Genomic DNA, 21,774 nt, shown 5'->3' on the forward strand with positions numbered 1-21,774 from the left:
CTAATAGGTACATGGCTCCTGAAGTTCTAGATGATTCCATAAATATGAAACACTTTGAGTCATTCAAGCGAGCTGACATCTATGCAATGGGTTTAGTGTTTTGGGAAATAGCTCGGCGATGTTCAATTGGTGGTACGTAACAGTCATCTTTTATAGAGAGCATATTAAAGTACTGTGGTTGGTTTACAGAATTTGAAGTTTTGAGTGATTATTGAGTAAATATTTTCCATTGTTTTTAAGCTGTTTGTCTCCTGCTTATATCAACTGGTGTAGTATTTGTTCCTGTCATATTTTTTTTTGAATCTCATAAATGATGGTCAGATTCTGCCCATCAGATGTAAGTAGATGAAATATGTCACTGCCTACAGTAGTGACAAACTTGTCCCCAGAGCTCTTAGTAAGGGAAGAGTGAAAAGCTAATGCTCTTGAAAGTAAGGGACTGCATGCACAGGTAAGAACTAGACACAGTGCATGTAGGCAATGTGCAGTACCTTATTTAAAGATTAGCATGCTGTTATAAGCCGTCCACTTGTATAGCTATATGGAGGAACAGATGTGTAGTTCCCATTTTTCCTAAGCAAATAAAATCCAAAATGGAAAATTCTTCCATGGTTTATAATTGTCAGAGAATTAAACTCCCAAGTGTAAATCCCTCAATATAAGGTTAAAGCACCACCTCTTATACTTTCGAAAGGATTGTCTTTTCAAATAAAACTTTACAATAAAAACAGAAAGATGGGGCTTCTTTAAAGGCAGTGACAATGTGATTTTATTTCTGTTCATGTTGTTTTAACTAAATAAGTCATATTGCTGTTTTTCATTTTTAGTCTACAAGTTGCTACTTTTTATTTCTTATCTTTGAATAATTGAAGTTGTGGTAAAGTCTCATTATACACAGAATAAAAAGGTACTAGATAAATTAGACTATTTAAATAAATTCATGAATATTTTTATCTGTCTCATGACTAGTGAAACACCTGAATTTTTTTGCTTAAATGCATATGGCCACATTTCTCATAAAGCAGTAAACTTACTAGTAAATGTTACAGAGCTCTCTGAATAGAGGTACTCAAATATGAAATTTAGGGTTTTTTCCCCCAGTCAGCATGGGGGGTGTAACCTTGTCTTACATTTGCATACAAGGCAACCTCATTAAATACATGATCTATCATTAAACTGCTGCCAAAAGCAGCATTTTGTCAGCAATGGAAACCAACTGTGAAGCTGATTAAATGCAGTCAACAATGAGCATGACTGTAAAACATGTGGACCATATTGGGCAAACATAATGATGGGAACCTTTTTTTGTGTATATGTGGCCCTGTATGAGCAGATGTTCCCTCTGGAGGGAGCTGGCACCAGACCTGGATGTCCTGAAATACCAAGCCAGCACCAGGAGGGCCAGAGCCAGCCCTGACACCCTCCCCTTTTTGCCAAAAATGTAATTTATTAGAAAATATTAAAATTCAAATGACAAAGTTCAAAGCACAAGGAAACAGAAAGAGCTGAGCAGGTGCCTGTGTAGCAGAGGATGGGGATAAGGGCAGGAATGCAATGAAGTTACATATGAAACATGCAGCCAACTAAGCCAAGAGGTGGAGGGGGTGTGATACAAAGTAGAGAATATACAGGAGACCCAGCATAACAGTACCACATTGTAACAGGGAGATGGTTTGGAAAATGCCTACAGTTACAAGTAACATATGGAATACAGTTATGGGGGTGGGGAAGAGTCCAGAATTAAAACTCCTTGGGGGTGATTTGGTGCAACGGCAGGGAGAAGAGGGGGGCAGATGGTCCCTTCTGCTTTGCTTTTAGTTGATAGTTGGGTGGAGTCCATGTACTGGCATTGTCACATAACATGTTCTACATACATGTCCCTCAACCGTTGGATGGTGTTGGACACCATGAGGTGCTGCATCAGCTTGGTGTAGTGGCGAGATAAGCGTCAGGTGCACAGGATGCACTCGTTAGGGTCCAGTGCCCTGATGATCAGTGCCTCAACTGTCATCTCATATACCCAGCTCCTCAAGGTGTCTGCTGGCAGCTGCTACTTCTCTTGCTTCTGTTTTTGGGCCTTGACTAAAGCTTGCTGCCAGTTCTTGGACCAGAATAGTGACATCTACCATCATGACACACTTGCTGTCCTTGTCAGTCGTAACAATGTCCAGGCATAGCTGGCTCTCATAGCCTGTGACAGTGTGATTAACAGACACAGCCCCTGCTGAGGCCAGGATGGCTCTGGCTAGTTGGTCCTGGACAGCATTGTGACACAGCTGTCACAGTCTGGGTGTGGGGCTTGTAGGTGCACAGAATGTGGGGGAGGATCTCTGCCTCGCAGCCACATGGTCAGCATATTCTGTCATGGTTCCTGTACCAGGCAGCACCGTTGAACAGCAAGCACTTGAGGTGGGCACAGTGGATGAAGCACCAGTCTTTGTACCACAAGAAGCTCCCACTGAACATGAAGCAGTTGTTTGCATCCTGTTTTGAGGTGAACTCGAAGACCTTGTCCTGGCCAGGTTTTACCCTCAAGTCGCTGGTGTATTTCACTCAGATGGCATCCTTTAGGAACCTCTCCAAGAAGGTCCTCATATGCAGGGTCACAGTGATGGGGGGGCTAGGAGCAGCAAGACTCGCAGCTGCTGCTACTCCTTGGTCCAAGTCCAGTTGCAGCTAATGTGATTCCTGAGGTGGCATGAGGTGTTATGGGCTTAACTCCACAGCAGAGAGAAGTTCCTGCTGTCTCAGCCAAACTCTTCTTCCAGTGAGCTGCTCAGGAAGGTGGCCAAGTCACTGCCTTGTGATCCTTTTGTTGGTGGTCTTCAGGGTACTGGCGGCTATGCTGCTCACCATCTCATCTGGGCAGGTCAGGAGGCAGAAGGCATGGGTGACCACTGCAGTGTCACAGGTCACCCATGTGGGCATGCTGATGCTTCCCTGCCAGTAGGGGTCATGCAGGATTTCATTGCTGGCCCACAGCAGGAGATGCAGCCGCTTCCTTAGCAGCTTTCAGATCCTAGCATCCAACTTCTTCAGGGATGCTTTGGGAACCACTGAGCCCCTCAGGATTAATGCATGCAGGGGATGAGGAAAATACAGGGGATAAGGAAAGTGTTTGCCACATCTATTTTCTGCCAGGGGGCCAGCAGGAAAGAATCCAGTTTGTGAGCATCCTGCATGATCCCACAAATGGTCTCCTCCGGCTTTATCCAGTGTCTGATGGGTAGACATAACTCTCTCCATCTCTCAGGTACCTCATTTGCTTGCCCTGGATGGTGACAGTGGTGTCCAGGATGGCGCTTGTCTCCCTGTAGTTGACTTGGCAGTACTGAAACAGAACCCCATCCGCTTGGATGCCTTGGAGCTGATGTCCAACATCCTCTGCAGCTGCTTGATATCGCTGTTAAGGAGAAATGGGTCATCCGCATAGGCCAAGATGCTCAGCTTATGCCTGTAGAGGTTGAGTCTGCTGGGGCCTCCTGCCACTGCTTAGAGAAACGGCTCCATTACCAGGCTGAACACAATGGTGCTGAGTGGGCAATGCTGCTTCACTCCGGACTGGATGGGGATGTCATGCTTCTCGCCCTCCAGTGACCAGATGTTGGTGGTGCAGCTGTCATAGAGCTTCCACCCAAAATGAATGGTCCCATCCAGCATCCTGAGCATCTGGAGGGTGTTGAAGATGTGACAGTGGGGCATGGAGCCAAAGGCTTTGGAGATGTCCGGCTATACCACTGCACACTGCTTTCTGGCCCTCTGAGTGTCATCCAGCATAATCTGGAGTGTGAAGTTGTATTCATAGCAGCCGTTGTTTGACAGGAAGGCCCTCTGGCTTAGGCTGATGGCCTTCTTGCTCACTGCCCAGCTGGTGATCTGGGCCACAAAGCAGCTGGCATAGCGCTTATAGATTGTGGAGAACAGGGCCGTGTGCCTCCAGTTGCTCAGGTCATTCAGCTTACCCACTTGTATATGAATTCTGCCATTCCCTTCCAGGAGCTGGGCAGGCAGCTGAACTCCCTTACACTAGTTAAAGAGCAGCATCGGGATAAGGCAACCTGGGTCTCTTCTTCAGTAGGCTGTACCTAATGCCATCTTTGCCAGGTGCAGTGTCCTTGGTCTTGCTCACATGGGCCTCCACTTCCTTGGATGTGGAGTCTGCCTTGAATCCCTCTGCAGAGCCGACAGGAGTCAGGGGTCCAATGGATGCAGGGCTTGGGGCAACGGTTTCTGTCTGGGGGTTGAAGATACAATTGAATGAATACACCACTGAAGTAGGTGAACAGGGTCTCCCAAGGGGTCTGGCAGAATGCAGAGGAACCCTCCAGGATCTCCCACGTTGCCTTGGGGTGATTGACCTGGTACAGGTTCTGGATCCTGGAAGCTGCCTCCAGGTCACAGCACTGAGGACATCTTGGGCAGTCCTGGCTGCCAGGCTGCTGCTTCCCTGGGGTTGCCAGGGTCGAGCAGCTGCTGCCAGCTCTTCAGTGAGCTGGGTCACTGAGGCTTCCAATGCCTCAAAGGTGGTGGCCTTGGAGAGCTCTTCCATTAGGTGGCTGATTTCATAGATTTCATAGACATTAGGGCTGGAAGGGACCTCAGAAGATTGAGTCCGGCCCCCCGCCCAAAGGGCAGGAAGTCAGCTGGGGTCATAAGTTCCCAGCAAGATAAGCATCCAATTTACTCTTAAAGGTGTTCAGTGTAGGTGCTTGAACCACCTCCGATGGCAGGCTATTCTAGACCTTGGGGGCTCAGACAGTAAAGAAATTCTTCCTTATGTCCAGCCTGAAACGGTCTTGCAGTAGTTTATAACTGTTTGACCTCATCATCCCTTGGGGTGCTCTGGTGAACAAACATTCCCATTGGCCTTCTTCCAGTCTTCGGGCAGTGTACCAGAGCACCAGGAGTTTTCAAAGATTCGTGCCAGAGGCTGGGCTATGATGCTCGCCAGCTCCTGGAGCTTGGGGGTCATGTCTGGTTGGGGTGGGGTCCTGTGTTGGGGCAGGCCTCATTGCAGGGGGATCCCTTGTCATCTGGTCTGTGGTTGCTGATTGTGTCATCTCACCATGGCCACGTTACAGGTTACTGGAGTGGTATGAGTGGTTGGCCTCACAGCCATGGGCCTTTATGCTACTCCCCAGCCCTGGCATGACCAGTGAGCCTCACCTCAGTCCCTGGAAAAATCATGGAGCATATCCTCAAGGAATCCATTTCTGAGCTCTTGGAGGAGAAAAAGGTGATTAGGAACAGTCGGCTGGATTCACCGGGGCAAGTCATGCCTGATCAACCTGATTGCCCTGTATGATGAGATGACTGGCTCTGTGGATGCGGGGAGACTGGTGGATATGGTGTACCTTGATTTTTAGCAAGGTTTTTGATACAGTCTCGCACAACATTCTTGCAGGCAAGCCAAGGAAGTATGGGCCAGATAAAGGGATTATAAAGTAGATAGAAAATTGGCTGGAGCATTGGGCTCAGAGCAGTAAACAATGGCTCGATGTCTAACTGGCAGCTGGTATCAAGTAGATTGGCCCAGGGGGTCGGTCCTGGGGCCAGTTTTGTTCAATGTCTTCATCAACAACCTGGAAGGTGGCACAGAGTGCACCCTCAGCAAGTTTGCAGATGACACCAAGCTGTGGGGAGAAGTAGATTTTATAGATTTCTAGGGTTGGATGGGACCTTAGCAGATCATCGAGTCTGACCCCCTACTCTGGGCAGGAAAGAGCACTGAGGTCAAGTAACCCCAGCCAGGTGCTTGTCTAATCTGCTTTTGAACATTTCCAAGGTAGGGGAAAGCACCACCTCTCTTGGAAGCCCATTCCATATTTTGGCAACCTTCACCATAAAGAATTTTTTCCTGATGTCCAATCTAAATCTACTCTCCTTCAGTTTATGGTTGTTGTTTCTAGTAACCCTGAGGGGTGCCCCGGTAAGCAGAGTATCCCCTATTCCCTGCTGACCCCTCCCCTGATGAGTTTGTGGAGAGCCATGAGATCACCTCTCAGCCTTCTCTTGTCGGGAAGAGATTCAGGTCCCTCAATCTGTCTTCATAAGATCTTACCCACAGGCCCTCAACCATATGAGTAGTCCTCCTCTGAACCTGTTCCATGTTATCCACATCCCTCTTGAAGTGTAGCGCCCAAAACTGGATGCAGTACACCGGCTGTGGCCTCACCAATGCCACATAGATGGCAAGTATCACCTCCCTAGACCTGCTCATGATGCACCTACTAATGCAGGAAAGAGTACAGTTAGCCTTACAGTTATCTACTCATGTGATAAGATAATATGCTGGAGGGTAGGGCTAGGATTCAGAGTGACCTAGACAAATTGGAGGATTGGTCCAAAAGGAATCTCATGCGGTTCAACAAGGACAAGTGCAAAGTTTTGCACTTAAGACAGAATCCGATGCACCAGTACAGGCTGGGGGCTGACTGGCTGGGCAGCAGTCTTGCAGAAATGGACTAGAGGGTTACAGTGGACAGTAAGCTGAATGAGCCATCAGTGTGCCCTTGTTGCCCAGAAGGCTAATGGGATACTGGGCTGCATTGGTAGCTTTGTTGCCAGTAGGTCAAGGGAAGTGACTATTCCCTTCTATTCAGCAGTGGTTATTCCCCTTTATTCAGCAGTGGTGAGGCCACATGTGGAGTACTGTATTTAGTTTTGGGCCCTGCACTACAGAAAGAATGTAGAAAAAATGGAGAGAGTCCACCAGAAATTTTCGCACTAGAAGGGTAGTAAAACCCTGGAACAGGTTACCCAGAGAGGTGGTGGATTCTCCCATCCTTTGAGGTTTTCAAGACTCTGCTAGACAAAGCTTTGACTGGGATGATCTAGTTGGGGATGTGTTGGACTAGGTGACCTCCTGAAGTCCCGTCCAACCCTAATTTTCTATGATTCTATATTGTGCAGTCCCTCTTGGTATCAACTTTTCTTCGAGTCACGGTGAGCCACTACTCTGAATACATTTCAACTTCTTCACTCCCACAGCTGAGCTTCACATTTCTTTTCTCTTTCCAGTGATTCCTGTTTCTTCAGCCTTAAACACCTGGCAGACATCACCAGACAGTTCATGCAGAATGCCTCAGGCCTCTCTCACTGCCTGTTGCATATACTTAGTGTGGCCCCACCCTCCATGAGGTGGAGCCAGACCAGGTTATTACTCTGCACTTTCTCTGCATAAACATTTTTTGGAGGATTCCAGGACTTGTGACAAGAATGCCTGGTTCCAGTCATGGGGGAGGGGCGCTAATTAGCACATGGATCCTTTATGGGGGTGGGTATTTGGAGTGCTGAGTTTTGTGGGGTCACCTTGGCTTGAAACACTGTTTATTCTGGTGGGGCCCAGCCCAATGAACTGTATGGTGAATTGGAAGCCTTTTGACTTTGGATTTTTATGCATAGTTTGTGTTATATATAAATAGATACATAAGTGCTGCTTCAAAGTATGTTTATGAAGTACCTGCATTAAAACATGCAGCAGTTGTAAAAAAGGTAAACTGCATCAATGCTGGATTCCATAACTAAGTCTATGGGTACCCCTAATAACTTGCCTGTGTGCAAATTACTACATATATGTTTACTTCAAGGTCACTGTTTTCAAATTTGCCTATGGGCTTGAGGAGATCAAGTTCTGACGGTAAGGAAGGAGAGGGAAGGGGCTGTAAGTAGAAGTTGTGAGGAGGCAGAGGGAAACAGGGCTATCTGACCCTTCCCAGATTTATTTTGCTTGCTGTAGCAGTGGGACCATGATGAATTCAAGGCAAAATTCCAATAATTAGATTCCGTACCCAGAAAATTACAACATTTGCGAATTCTCTGTATCTGGAATCTAATTATGGGGGAGTAGTCTTATATTTGAGTAAGTACAGTAGTTCAATCTGTGAAATGGGATAGTGATGCTACCTTTGTTTTATAAAAAACTTTCAGGTCTGCTGGTAAAAAATACTATATGAAAGATAAGTGTTCAGCAGAAAGAAATGATAAAAAGACCCATCTGTTCTTGCATTAAATAATTCTTTAACATTTACAGGAATTCATGAAGATTACCAGTTACCATACTATGACCTAGTCCCGTCAGATCCCTCAGTTGAAGAAATGAGGAAAGTTGTTTGTGAGCAGAAGCTGAGGCCCAATATTCCCAATAGATGGCAAAGCTGTGAGGTGAATATTACTAAGTGTGCTAAAACAAAAATAATTTAAGTATAAACTGAAGCTGTGATGAATTTTGATGTCTGCCTTCAACAAAATCAGAATACAAGGAAATGTGTTTGAGACTAAGTGTTTTTTTATTGCACAGTATTATTTTGTTAATGAGATTTGTATGCTGAGATTCAACACGTTTAGCAAGGCTAGTTTAAGTTTTTTCCACAAGACGGTTCTAAGATCCTTCCTTTCAACAGTAACTGAAGTTCATATGCGAGTATAAATGACAATACACAATTCTCTGGGAAATATCAACAAATACACGTATGTCATCACTTATAATTCAAACAGAACTCACTGAGTAACAGATGTTCCAGAGGCAAGTTTTCTAGTCTGTTGTTCCACAATCATATAAATGCGTGACAGTTGCCTGGAATACATTATACCAAGGAACAAAGAAAATCTCAACTGGCTTGTAGCTGTAAAAGTATGAGAAAATGCATGTAATGGAAAATCCACATTTTTCCATTTGCTGACTCTGTCTATGCTTACACATTGTAGCAACAAAAACATGACACGCGTGACATACTGGCAGAAATAAAGAAAGCTACCAGACTCTTGCTTAATCTAGGACTATTACTGATGTAACTCAGCTGGCAGTAGCCCTTTTGGCAAAAAGTTCTAGCAAAATACTTTTATAGACCATTTTTAAGAAGAAATTATGTGAGAGAAATATGTATCCAAAATTTACTGTGTTCAGTGAAATTTTAAAAAATTCAGTCCTTGAGGCAAGATTTTGTTTGCCATATGGTTCAGGACCTGAGATTATAAGAGTTGCAAAAATGTATAATTGTGGATTATTTACTAATTGCTATTTTCTGTTATCAGTCAAAGCTTTCTTTAAAATGAATGTCTAGAAAACTTCAGAGGTCAGAATAAAGTCTTTGAACTAAATGGAAAATGAGGCAGGGACACTTTTATGTGAATTTGACTGAAAAACTAACTCTTTACATGAGGAGAGTTAAGAAAGTTCGTTATGCTTCCTGAAATATTAAAACTCATTAAACCCCTGTGTGGATTGTGGGCTGTCATTCAGAAGTAAAATGGCTTTAGTTTTCTTTTGCTTAATCCCATTGAGGCTTGTTAATGTTGGTTGAATATGAATACGGTACTTCAAATGAAGCTTTAAATTCTGTGAGTAAAATGTAGAGGACTAGATTCTTCTCTTCATTCTCTCTCTTTCAACTGGAAGTACAAAAACAAGCATCAAGTCTCCAGTATCTTAACACATTAAACTTACTGCTGCTCACCCAGTCTCCTTACTATTTACTTCTTCAGATTTGTTATTATATGCTGTATATACTGTGAAAAATAGCAGATGGCAGAGGCAGTTTCTGGTGATTCAGTAATGGTAAAATTCATCACCGCTACCATGGCAGTTTAAGGCAAAGTACAAGTAGTAAAAAAACCTAAGGCTGAATCAGTTCATCTTCACAGGTTAAGCTGCATAGATTGAACCATTAAGCAAGTGAGCAGACATTCACTTTTGATTCTGGAAATGTAGCCACATGCCTGCAGTGGCCCAGGCCAGAAGCCAGGGGGCACAAGAGCTTGCCTCCTTGCTTTACTGGAGCAGCCAGTTTGAACCAACCTTAGTTTGCCTTCCCTACAACCTGGGGTTTGCAGGGGAGGTGCAAAGCATCCTGGGAAACTGAGGAACTCAAATTTAACTTGAATTTGGAGGTGATCTGGGACAGAAGTTCAGTAAACCAATTTAACCTAGATCAGTCAAGACTGATACTAAATCCATCCAGGTTCATCTTGAAAGTAGTTTATGTGCACTGAACTTGTTGGATTACAGATATGAACCAGTTTCCAATCACTTACACTGGTTTATGTGTAATTTCTGTCCCTAGCCTACAAATTCAGGACTTAATTCTCAGTCCAACAAACCATTTAAGTATGTAAGAATTCCCAGTGAAGTCTGTAGCACAAGTCATGTGCCATAAAGTTAACCAGGTGCTTTTGATTTGCTGAATTAGAACTGTGAGCTTTTCCTGTCTTGAGTATTTTATAGAACATCCATCACTAGAATGGATCAAGAGCATTCTGACTTTAATTTCATATAAGAAACCCAGAATCAGGGGGCCACTTACAAGATTTAGAAATGAAGGTTATGGATAACGTGTCTTCCAGGGACAAACTGTACCTTTTTTTATTTTCTAGTTGTCATAGGTCTTGGCTAATTGATTTTTAATTAGGGCTGTCGGTTAATTACAGTTAACTTGTGCGATTAACGCAAAACGCATTAATGCATTAATTTTTTTTTTAATCGCATTAATTGCGCACATCATTTTGACCAGTAGAGTGGACCAGCTCTGGGCCAGGTGCACAGCCCCAACCCCAACCTGCCCCAGACTCACCCACCCATGCTAAGCAGCAGCAGCAGCTAAACAGAAGCTGCTGCTTAGTACAGTGAGATTAAAATTCCAATTAATTGTGAATATTTTTGTTAATCGTTCATCAGCCCTACTATTAATATATTATTTCTGATACAGTTTTTATTGAACTTACATGGTCATCTCTTAATAGGGTTAACTCAACTCACCTGTGATCTCCAGAGTGACTTATTCTTATTCTATTCTTAAAATGTCAGCAACAGGTCTCCAAAATTGTTATAGAGAACATTGCTAATTATCATCCATCTCCCCTGAGTTAAATTTCTAGCATCTTATACATGAAATAGGCTTCTCATAATTAAAGGTGTTGACAACTGAAGGATGCTATTAATCACATTTTTAGTAGACTACACCGGAGTATCTTATCTAATTCAAGGTGGCTTCTGGATGCTTCTCCTCTGTCTCTCTTTTTCATCTGGAAGTACAAAAACTAAAAGCATATTCATGTCTCTCTCAGATCTTCAAACTTCAGTTTATTTTTTATAAAAAATATTTGTATTTTAACTGAGCCTAATAGCTGTACTAAAGCATAACCATCAGAAACCTGTTTTTCTTCAATGAAATGAGAATCTAGAATTCCCAACAGAATATACTTTGGTGCTACTATGATATATAAATTGTAAGAATTTCAGAAATTAGAATTCTTAAGAGGTTAAGCTATAACACTGATTTGTAATTGAGATAGAAAAATATAGATTTCTCTTCTCTCTCTCTCTTTACAGGCTTTAAGAGTAATGGCAAAAATTATGCGAGAATGTTGGTATGCCAATGGAGCAGCCAGGCTAACAGCTTTACGTATTAAGAAAACATTATCACAGCTCAGTCAACAGGAAGGCATAAAAATGTAATCCTAGATTTGCTACTGAAAAACACTCTACAGATCCATATCTGCACCTGGGTGGCGTGCTTAGAAGGTTAATTGTTCTACCTCACTGAGGGAACAGAAGGTTATTGATGCCTTTTGATACTTCATAGGAACGTCATTTATTAGCCCCAGGGTTCTTGTGGACATGGTAAACCGTTATGTTGAATTCTTTCTGTGCACTATGAACACCTCCTTCCCAGGACACTTATAAAATATTGTGTAGCCTCTTATTTTTATTAACATGTAACCTTGATTTTAAAAGTTGATTGCTGGTCTTAACTTTTAGTTAACTGCTGGAAATATGAAGATTGTTTCTAAGATAGTGCAACTGGTTCATGAAATTGTATACAGTGCATCGGGGGCGGGGGGGGTGTTAAATGATTTATTCCTGATTTGGTACATTGAGTATTCTAAACTACTGTAAGACAACTTTGACTCAGTTTTTGAATGTACTATTACAGTGTACCTTTCTAGTTACCACGGTTACATCTATTGGACACTTACCTTGATTTACAAAAATGACCTCTTTTAGTTCTGGGGAACATAATTTATGCAATCTTTTTTTTTTCTATACTATTACTGCTCTTTCATTTATTCAGAACATTGCATTGCCTTCAAAATAGATTGTACTTTACCAGTAAGTGCCACTTTTGAGTCTTTCTAATGCAAATCAGTGGGAACATAAGTCTATGGTACTTTTGGTTTCAAAATTAAGAGTTCAAAAATTCAGTTACTTTGTTGCTTAGCTAAAGACATAATTCACATTATTCAATATGGTTACATTCTTCCTGGAATATGTTTCTTTTAACAAATTTGATTCTTAAACCACTTAAGGAATTAGTTTATTTACTGTCATATCCTGTTCTATAAATGTCACATGAGTTGTAATTATATCTAAGAAGAATTGTTTTAATCAAGTGGTATTCTTAAAAAGCAGGTAGTATCGGTATCTGTGTGAAGTAGCAGAAGGGCTAATGGCTTTTTAAGAAAAAGAGGGTTGTTCTTTGCCACTTGTGAAAAACTTACTTTTTGTGCAGTTCTGCAAAGCCTTTTTTATTATTATTATTTGCTCAGAATCAGTATTATTTGCAAATAAGAGTTAACTGAATCTGTAATTATATGTAATGTTTGGGCTTGATTTTTAGAAAGTTAAAAGCTGCTTATAAATTATACATTCATATACTTTGTGTATATGTCTCAGACTGAAAATGACAAGCCGCAGGTCTTTGGATACAAATACCAGAAGGTTCTAAAACCCTCATGATAACTACAAGAGCAAAGCTAGGCAGGTTTGTGCTGTTATAAGAACCTGGAAAAATATGCAGAGCTTTATTCAAGATTTACCTAAATTCTACAGACTATCACAGAATTTTAACAAACTTAATATAACAATTTTGTTACCAGCTTTCTGAATGAACAACATTTTATGGTGCATAAAAAACCAGAAGTTGAGGAGAAATTAGCTGTCTTAACTTTTTCAGGGGAGGTTAGGTTTTGGGATAATAGGTATAGTTTAGTCTGCCTACTACCAATTTGATTGTTGCACAAAAAAAAAAATCTTTGGGACTCTTATGTACAACACAGGCGAGATGCATGCATTCCCAAGTTCTTGGAAAATATGCCATTTAATGCTTATAACCTTTTGGTCTCTCTCAGATGCACACATCTTATTAACCCCACTACTCAGGTGCCAGACACTGCAACATTAACTTTGCTTCTATTTTACACTTATGCATACAGCCATTTAAGACTTCTTCTGAAGCTTCAGTTGTATGGAGATGTGTAGTTTGGTAAAAGGCTGTTCAGCCATAGTGCTGTTAAGTAGGGCTGTGCAAAGCTTCAGTCCCTGATTCGATTCAGTGGAGTTTCAGTCCAACTCAGTAGTTGAATCTCTGAATCCAAGTAAAATCAGAGGACCCTTTAATTTCTCCGAATCAAATCGGAACCAAAGTTTGGCAATTTGGACATAGACACAGCTTTAAATGTTTTTTCTACATACCTTTAGGTAGCAGGCGGCTCGTAAATGCTGTGATGCTGGAGCGCATGGAGTGCCCCACAGGAGCGTGGGGGGCTCCCCAGTGCACTTGGCAGCAGACCTGAAAGTGGACCAGAAGGACTTCTGGTCCACTTCTGGGTTCACCGGGGAGTGCACAGGAGGGCCCCATGCCCCCCCCAGCTCAGCAACTGGTGCCTCCTGGGTCTGGGGGGGCACCTAGGGTCCCCCCATGGCAGATTGCTGAGCTGAGGGGGGGGAAGCAGCCCCAGAAGTGGACCAGAACTACTTCTGGTCCACTTCTGGGTTCACTGCTGAGTACGTGGAGGGCCCCCCACGCTCCTGTGGGATGCTCCATCCACCCCAGCATCGCAGCATTCATGAGCCGTGCTGGTACTTCAAGGTATGTAGAAAAAACATTTAAAACTGTGTCTGTGTCCGAATTGCTGATTCTCTGAATTCGCACTGAATCTTCAGATTTGGATTAGGCCACATTGAATCAAGGACAGTGATTCAAATCACTGTCCCTGATTCGGGCCGAATCCAAATCTGATTTGAATAGAGCCCGGTTTGCACACCCCTACTGTTAAGGTTTTTTGTTGGGTCCTTTATGTATGCAAAATGGTAGTAGTAATTAGGTGGGTGCCTGGGTGAAAAAGATCTATGTAGTAGTACGCCAGGCATAAGATTTTCCTTTGACTTCCTTGCTTTTATTGGTGTGCAATAGCAGCCTTAACTGTTTCATAGTTTGTCTGTTTCCTGCTTTAATGTTTTCTTGGAAGTGGGAGTTGTACAGCATAGAATTGTGGACCTCTGAGGGGCTTGGAATGACAACTGCTAACATAGTTTTACCCATCAATTGCTGTTTAACTACAGCCATTGCCTACTGTGGGATGGAATCTGATAGACAAGCAAAGTTCCTGTCAGAGAAACTTTGGATATGAGCCCACATAGGTTTATCAGGTTGGTGTGTTTGACCTTATCCAGTTGGCATGGGCTCAGCCCTCATTGATCCCACTTGCATGTGCCTGGACTCAGTCAGATTTTTATAGGGTCAGTCAGTTGATGCATACCTAGACTCCATCAATTAAAATGCATATCACCATGAGTTTCCAAAAACAACTGCTAAAAGTGACCCCAGAGGTAATGTTTAAACTTGTTCATTGCGCCAAATCTACTTAGTTTCCACTTGTTTTAACAACAAATTTTGAGTAAACAGGTTTTTTTTCTTTAAGATTGGTCATCAGTGAGGTGTTGGGGGGAGGGGGGAGAGTAGGCAGAGGCACTACTGAAGGAAAAATTATGGCAAGAGCCAAATTTCAAAGTCTCTCCCCTCCCTCCCCCCATCAAAAATCTGATGAGGAACCAAATGAACCTTTGTGTTTCAAACTGACCTGTGTGAACTTGTACTTGGCACTACTTTTATAGAAATAGGCAGAGGTGGATCCAGTGCAGAGAGGTGATTCAGTTGCTCTCCCCCACTCTCCCCCTCCCCCTCGCCACACACACACTTTGGCTGTGCATTGCTGGGGTGAGGAGGAAGGGGAAGAGCTGCAAGCTTCAAGGCTCATTGTGATCTCTGAGATAACAGCACATGTGGCAGTCCAGCCGCAGTTGTGCTGACATGCCAGTGGGTGCTAAGAGCTCACTGGTTGGTATTCAGGATCATAGCAAGGGACTGCAGCCACATGTCCTTCTGGTGTGTGGCACATGCACAATGAGGTGTCTTTACCAGGCATACATCTCACTGTCAAGAGTGGGACATAGCTGTTGCGCCCCTGTCACCATGTTCCAGGATCCACCCATGGAAAAAGTTTTTTTTTTTATGCCATTCTTAAAAAATGAAGCTATATAATTTTCTATTTTTTACTGCATTAGTGGGGAGAAGATGATCTTTTTAGGAGGAGGAGAAATGGGAAAATCAACCAGTACTGACCTTTTATAAAAACTGTGAAGTATTTCACAACTTTGATTTTAAAACATTTTAAATACTTCCATGCTAAACTAAATAGAACTCTATCATTCTTAAAAGTTAATGTCTAGAGCAGTGGTACAGGACTGCAGCATGCAAGTTACCCTACAACTGATTAGTTTAATTCAGTTTTGTCTGTCATCTTTTTGTCCCATTAGCCATAACTTTCTTGAAAACTAGTAGCAATCATTGTCAAATGTTATAAATTCTTACAAAAAATGCACAGACGGGGGTTAGGGTAATACATTTTAGTGTTTGAATGAGAGTTATTTGGGGAAGAAAATTATATAATAATACAATGCAGAATAGGAAAATTGTGAATAAAACTCTGTGTATCCTGGGTTCTGATGACATCACAAACTTAAGCTTTGTTCTTGTTTTTCATTTTATTATCTGAACACCTTTTATGAGTGGGTGTCTGTATATATTATGTAGCTTTTTATATATTACCTGTGTAAAATCATATATCTATATATGTGCACACAGGCGCACATCAATATTTTTTAAATTAAACTGTAATATCACTAGATCTGCTCTTGGAAAGCCAGGGGGACCAAACTATTTTAGCACTCAAAAGATTAATTTTGTATCATTTCAAGGATATACCAAAACAATTTCTGATGAGAAATACTGATGCAAATGTTCACTGTATATATACATACATTATACATTCACTTCTTCAAGGTTCACAGATTTCATCAATTTGACATTTTAGTAGCATTGAAGCCTCACTTCAGATTACAGACTTGTGACCAGGTGAATATGGACATGCATAGCAAGGGATGTTGGAAATGGTCTGGTACTAAAAAGCCTCAAAATGTCCTTTTTTGGAATGCTGGAATTCTTCAGGAACCCTTCCTCCTTGAAAGCTGGAATTCTGGGATGTTTTATTGAAGCTGTCTAAGCAGCACTGGCACATTTTCACCACCAACTGAAACTTTTTTGCTTATAATCTTAACAGACTTTGTAAATAGGGGTAGTGGGATTGACTCTGAAGACTTAGGTCTATCAAGTGGCGCGAGAGGCAATTTTTTATTTTTTTATGAAATGATGGTTTTGTGAGTTGAGTGCCATGATATCCACTTTAGTTAGATCCTTTATCTTGTGCCATTGAAATGATTACAAGGTGTTTGACACTTTTACATGTAAAAGAAAAGCTTCAATATGTCAGTTGCTTTAAACTTAAATTACCTCTTAAAAGACCAAGGTACATTTACCTCATTGTGTATATAATGTTTAATATTTGAGCATTCTCCAGGTTTGTGATCACATTTCTAGAAAATATGGGTATTGCTAAATTTACAACTTCAATGGTACTAACTCTTAATTGTTTATCTGGTGACCCAGAATACTTTATTTTCTGTATTTTATTGTATTTCTGCAAGTTTGCTGCTTTGTCAGTGTAGCATATGCCCTTCCAGAGCTGTGTGGATAATGCCTTGTATAAATTTTACATATTGGGTGATAAATTCTGAGAATCCTGTACAGATGAGTTTGTCATTTTTTAAACCTTAAAAAACTGTGCATTTTCTCCGTACATTTCTGAAAAAAAATATGTATTGTATTTGTAGAGTATACATTACAATGGATTGTAAATAGGAAAGTAGAAGAGTGATGCTTATGTTAAGTGCTAACACTACAGTAGAAAAATTAAAGGAATGAAAATAAATTTACTTTTTCAAAGTAGATAAGCTGTCTTGTCTTTTTGCCTTTCGTTTCCACTTTTTTACCAAAAGGGCAGAATGTTCAATTGAGCCCACAATATAATGTAAGTGGTGTAAATTAGAAATCGCTGGTGAATTCCCCCCGTTATATGGGAGAATTGCTGCTGGTTGGAAAGGTAATAGTTGCTTTGCTAATGCCTGTGTAGGTCATCTCCATTCATTGTATTAAGTGGTGCCTGATCCTCCCTTTAAGTGCCATACAACAGTGAGTAAATGTCCCTGCTGCTCTGTTGTCTCCTTCGACAAAATAGCTGAAGATAATTGTTGATAACTTTAGTGATTTTTGTTGTTGGAGCAACAAAGTATATGCATTACTGATCCTGTATTGGTTTACTCTGTGTGCTACTTGGTAAATTTTTTCTAGTGACACTTTTTACACCTTAAACTAGATTTTACCAGACAGACCTAATCTGGCAAATTTTTTATTCTCAGGAATTAGCAATTCTGGTTGCCTGTGGGATTGCCACTCTACATTGCATGCTCAAGAAATAGAGGTGAGCTGGACAGGAAGTTTGTTTATTTTGAACCAGCTATGTAATTGGGATAACATTCTTGAATGCAAGAATATCTTGCCTCTTAAATGGATGCAGTATAAAAAGTAGCATGGTAACCATGATGGTCCAAGGAAGAATAAGTGAGAAGCAAGCTATGTCTGATAATATATAAATAGGAAAAGATGTTGGACATTTTATGCTCAAAATTTGTCCTCTGGGTCCTATTTCTTGCACTATAGATTACCATCATGCTTCTTCCACAAGCAGCAAATTAAGTATTACATGCACTGGCTCCCAAGTGGTAGGGATTTTTTTTTCCAGTGGTAGTTGGGAATGTTGTTAAGATTATTGCTCTACAAAATATGTAAATTGGTGTAAGCATAGGAAGAAAGTTTGGGGGAGGGATCACTTTGTCAGTATAAAATAGCAAGATGATGAGAGGCAAAAAAGCAAACTAGATATACACGTAGTTCCCCATCTCCACATCATTTTAAGTCATTCTGCTCCAAAAAATCTTTCCCCCACAGTTGTTATCAACAATCTCTTTATTCTTACCATGTTCCTGTCTCACTCCTATTTACATACTTGTGAAATCACTCATTTTCCTTTCTTCAGAACCAAGCAAACGAACTCATGTAGGAACCTAGAAACCCTTCTACAGGAGAGAAACATAAAACTTGACATTTTGAATCACTCCTTGATCTATTTATGCTAGTATCTGGCTCTGGCAATTCTCAGAGGATGCTCCAGAGGAAAGTATAAAAACCCTAGCAGATACACGACAAGATCTCATCCTGTGATTAGGCCTTAAAGCACAGGCCTATTTTGATTCCACGCTTTTTCTTAGTAATTCTAATTCTGGCTATTCTTGATGCCTACATAAATATCCAATCCCTTTTGGGATCATCTGATTTTTGACCTCTGCTTTCCTGTGGTCAAGAGTTCCAGTTTAATTACACTACACTACTTTCCCATTTTGACTATATGAATTTTCCTACCTTTTAATTATATCAAATGTTCCTACAGTCTTGAATTCAAGATGAGGAGAATGAAGGTTCTCCAAGTATCTATCTATATATTCTTATTTTGTGTATTTCACACTCGCCCACCTAAAGATACTGAGGACTTCTAGGATTTGTTGAGAAGACTTGCGCTCTAAAAATCTTCTTGGAGTAAATGTCTGAATCAACCCACTATCTGTTAGATGTACTCCAACATTTTGCCTTTGTCTGTTGACATTACTTTAGACCTCACAAAGGTATTAGGTAGGCACTAGTGTCTAAGCAGCTAAGTGAGCGTCTAAGCAACTCTTACTGTCCAACCCTCTAGTACAGGACTGTCCAACTTCAAAGTGGCTGTGGCCTGTATGCCACATGGGCTATGCTAGTGAGCTATGGGCCCACTGGACCTCATCTCCACCTTGCACCATCCACATGGGAAGCCTCCTACACACTCTACTGCAACCATGCCAGGCACTCCCCTGCTGCTGTGGGCTGTGCTACCTTATCGCCTGGAATGGGAAGTAAGGGCTGATGGGCAGAGATGGAAGCCTAGGGTGCCTAGACAGGTGCTCCAGCACATTCTGAAGCATTCCAATTAGAACTCTTCAGTGTGCTGCAGCATCATGTATATTCAGCGTCCCACATTTCAAAATGGCAGCAGGGGTGTTTTAACTAAAACTCGTCCAATGAGCTTTAGTTAAAGTGCCCCTTTTTAGACTCGAAGCACCCTTCATTAGGGTCAAGGGACTCCTTGGAAAATACCAGCTCTTACTTTTCATTTTTTGACTATGGAAAAATATTAGAAATTCTTCTGTTGCAAAGAACTGGAAGACCACAACAAGTCAATGTTTTTAACATCATGGATTCCTGTTTTAAATCTCTGGGTTTATTTAATACATGATTAAAGAGTGTTCACACCCAACAATGGTGATCCCCCTGTAGCACCCTTAAAATAATCTAAAATATACACCAGCAAATTTGCTATTTAGAACAGCAAGCTACCAAGCACTTTCAGCTCATGATCAATGGCTCATGAAGAAAGTTTGCTGGGTTTGTACCCTAAACTCTGGATGACCTCCCCCTGTGGCAATACTAAGGGGGTGCACAGGAGTGCACATAGACCCCCTGAGAGTGGCGCATGCCCTGTCTGACTGCTGTCCCTGTTTAGGCAATGGGCAGTGGGGCAGGTGGGAGTGCCAGCCGGGGAGTGGGTCTGCCAACAAAAGTGGCTGTGGGACTTCCGGAAGTGGCGTGGCCACTTTTTGGTCAGTGAGATCGGCTGCGAGTCACGTGCCCACCCTGACTCGAGAGGCACCAGTCACCCATGGCCTCCAGGCCTGCAGGGTGCTGCTGCGGACAGTGTGGGCTTAGCAGCTGTGCAGCACTGCAGTGCCAGGCAGTGGTGCTGGAGTGCAGGCAGGCTGGTGTGGCCTGCCCAGGGGGATACAGGAGGCTGGAGTGGCCTCAGGCTGCCCACATGTGCCCCAGGGCTTAAAATGCCTGCAGGTTTTTAAGGGCCTGAGGCAGGCATACAGCCAGTTCAGCCCAGAGCCCTGGGGCTAGCCTCAGGCTGGCTTCCTAGTAGTCCTAGTAGTACTAGTCACTAGTACTGCACAGTTAGTACTTGTGAGCAAATTTGCTACTTTCATTTGCAGGTAGCAAATTTTCTCACAAGTAGTGACATTTACTGCACAGTGTGCACACGTGTAGACACATGCACTTACTGTGCAGTAAACTACACTACTGCACAGAAAAGCACCTCATGTAGACAGACCCAGTGACCATGAAATGAGAGAGTTAAGGATCTTAAGGATAAGAAGGAAGGAAAGAGAGCAGTAGAATAAAGGAAGTAGCCTTGAGAAAATCAGACTTTAACATACTCAGGGAACTGATTCTATGGAAGACGAGTCTAAGGGGAAAAGTAGTCCTGAGGTGGTGGCTATAACGTAAGGAGGACGTATTGGCTGCGTCCAGATAGTGCAAACGTTTGGTTCCTCAGGGACAGCTAGCAGCGGCACACCTTGTGGCATGCAGCAAGTTACCCTAGCTGGGGTAAGGGAGGCTGTGGCCAGCAACTCTGCTGGGATCCTGGGGGCTGGGGAAGCTGCAGTGCTCCTGCAGCTTGGAGGCTGCCCAGGCTCTGATTTTAGGTGGCATATGCTATGCTACTTCCACATGGGCCACCCTGTTTTTTTCCGTGTGGTTTTTTTTGACCCTGGAACCTCCAGGGGTCAAAACAACCCTTTGCAAGCAGTGCAGGAAACACCTGAATGTGTGCAGTGTGTGGTGGCACAGATGGGCCTGTGGTGCCACATACCCCACAGCCATACTCATCTACTTTAATTGGCATGGCCATTAAGGACACAGGACCAAACTTCCCAATGCAAAGACAGAATAGGCAGTGTAACAGAAGACCAGCCTGGGTAAATGGTGAACTCTTCAATGAAGTGAAACTCAAAAGAAATCCTACTACAAAAAATAGAAACTTGGCTATATAAATAGGGATGAATATGGGATTCTTGATAACATGAAGTCAGGAGGATTTGCAGAAATTTTGGAGCATACGATTAGGATTCAGAATAACCTTGATAACCTGGAAAAAATGGTCTGAAATTAATTGAATGAAATGTAATAAGGACAAAGGAAAAATCTTACACTTAGGACTGAAAAATCCCATGCACAAATACAGACTAGGCAATGAATGGTGAAGCTGCAGTACTGACGAAAAGGACCTGGGCGTTACAATGGACTGCAAACTGATTATGAGCCAAACTTTTGCTCACTAAAAAAAAGCCAATAACATACTGGATTATGTTAACAGAAGCAAATCAAAGGAATTGATTATTCCACTGTACTCAGGACTGGAAAGGCCTCATCAGGAGTACTGAGTCCAGTTTTAGTAACCATACTTCAAGAAAGATGTGGACAAATGAGAAACTAGAGAGCAACAACATATTATTAGCGGTTTAGGTAATATGACTTAAGAGGCAAGATTGGAAGAACTGGGATTATTCAGTCTGGAGAAAAGACTGAAGGAGTATCTGACAATACTTCCAACATGTAAAGAGGGTGTGACGGGGCTTCTACCTTATTACTAGGAAAGTTGGTAGGTTTAGTGTTT

The 21,774-nt window shown here is 42.2% G+C and overlaps 1 protein-coding gene across 1 annotated transcript in view; it reads left to right on the forward strand.

The window, feature by feature from the left end:
• TGFBR1 (transforming growth factor beta receptor 1) overlaps positions 1–13,013 on the forward strand; it is a 56,206-nt gene extending 43,193 nt beyond the window's left edge. Inside the window, exons 6-8 of the mRNA XM_019536356.1 lie at positions 8–132; positions 8,033–8,163; positions 11,327–13,013. Coding sequence (XP_019391901.1) covers positions 8–132; positions 8,033–8,163; positions 11,327–11,452 — 382 coding nt within the window. The 3' untranslated portion in view covers positions 11,453–13,013. The remainder of the gene's footprint in view (positions 1–7; positions 133–8,032; positions 8,164–11,326) is intronic.
• The last annotated feature ends 8,761 nt before the right edge of the window (positions 13,014–21,774 follow it).

This window comes from Crocodylus porosus, unplaced genomic scaffold, assembly GCF_001723895.1.
Source record: "Crocodylus porosus isolate Cpor-Errol unplaced genomic scaffold, CroPor_comp1, whole genome shotgun sequence".
Classification (NCBI taxonomy): Eukaryota; Metazoa; Chordata; order Crocodylia; family Crocodylidae; genus Crocodylus; species Crocodylus porosus.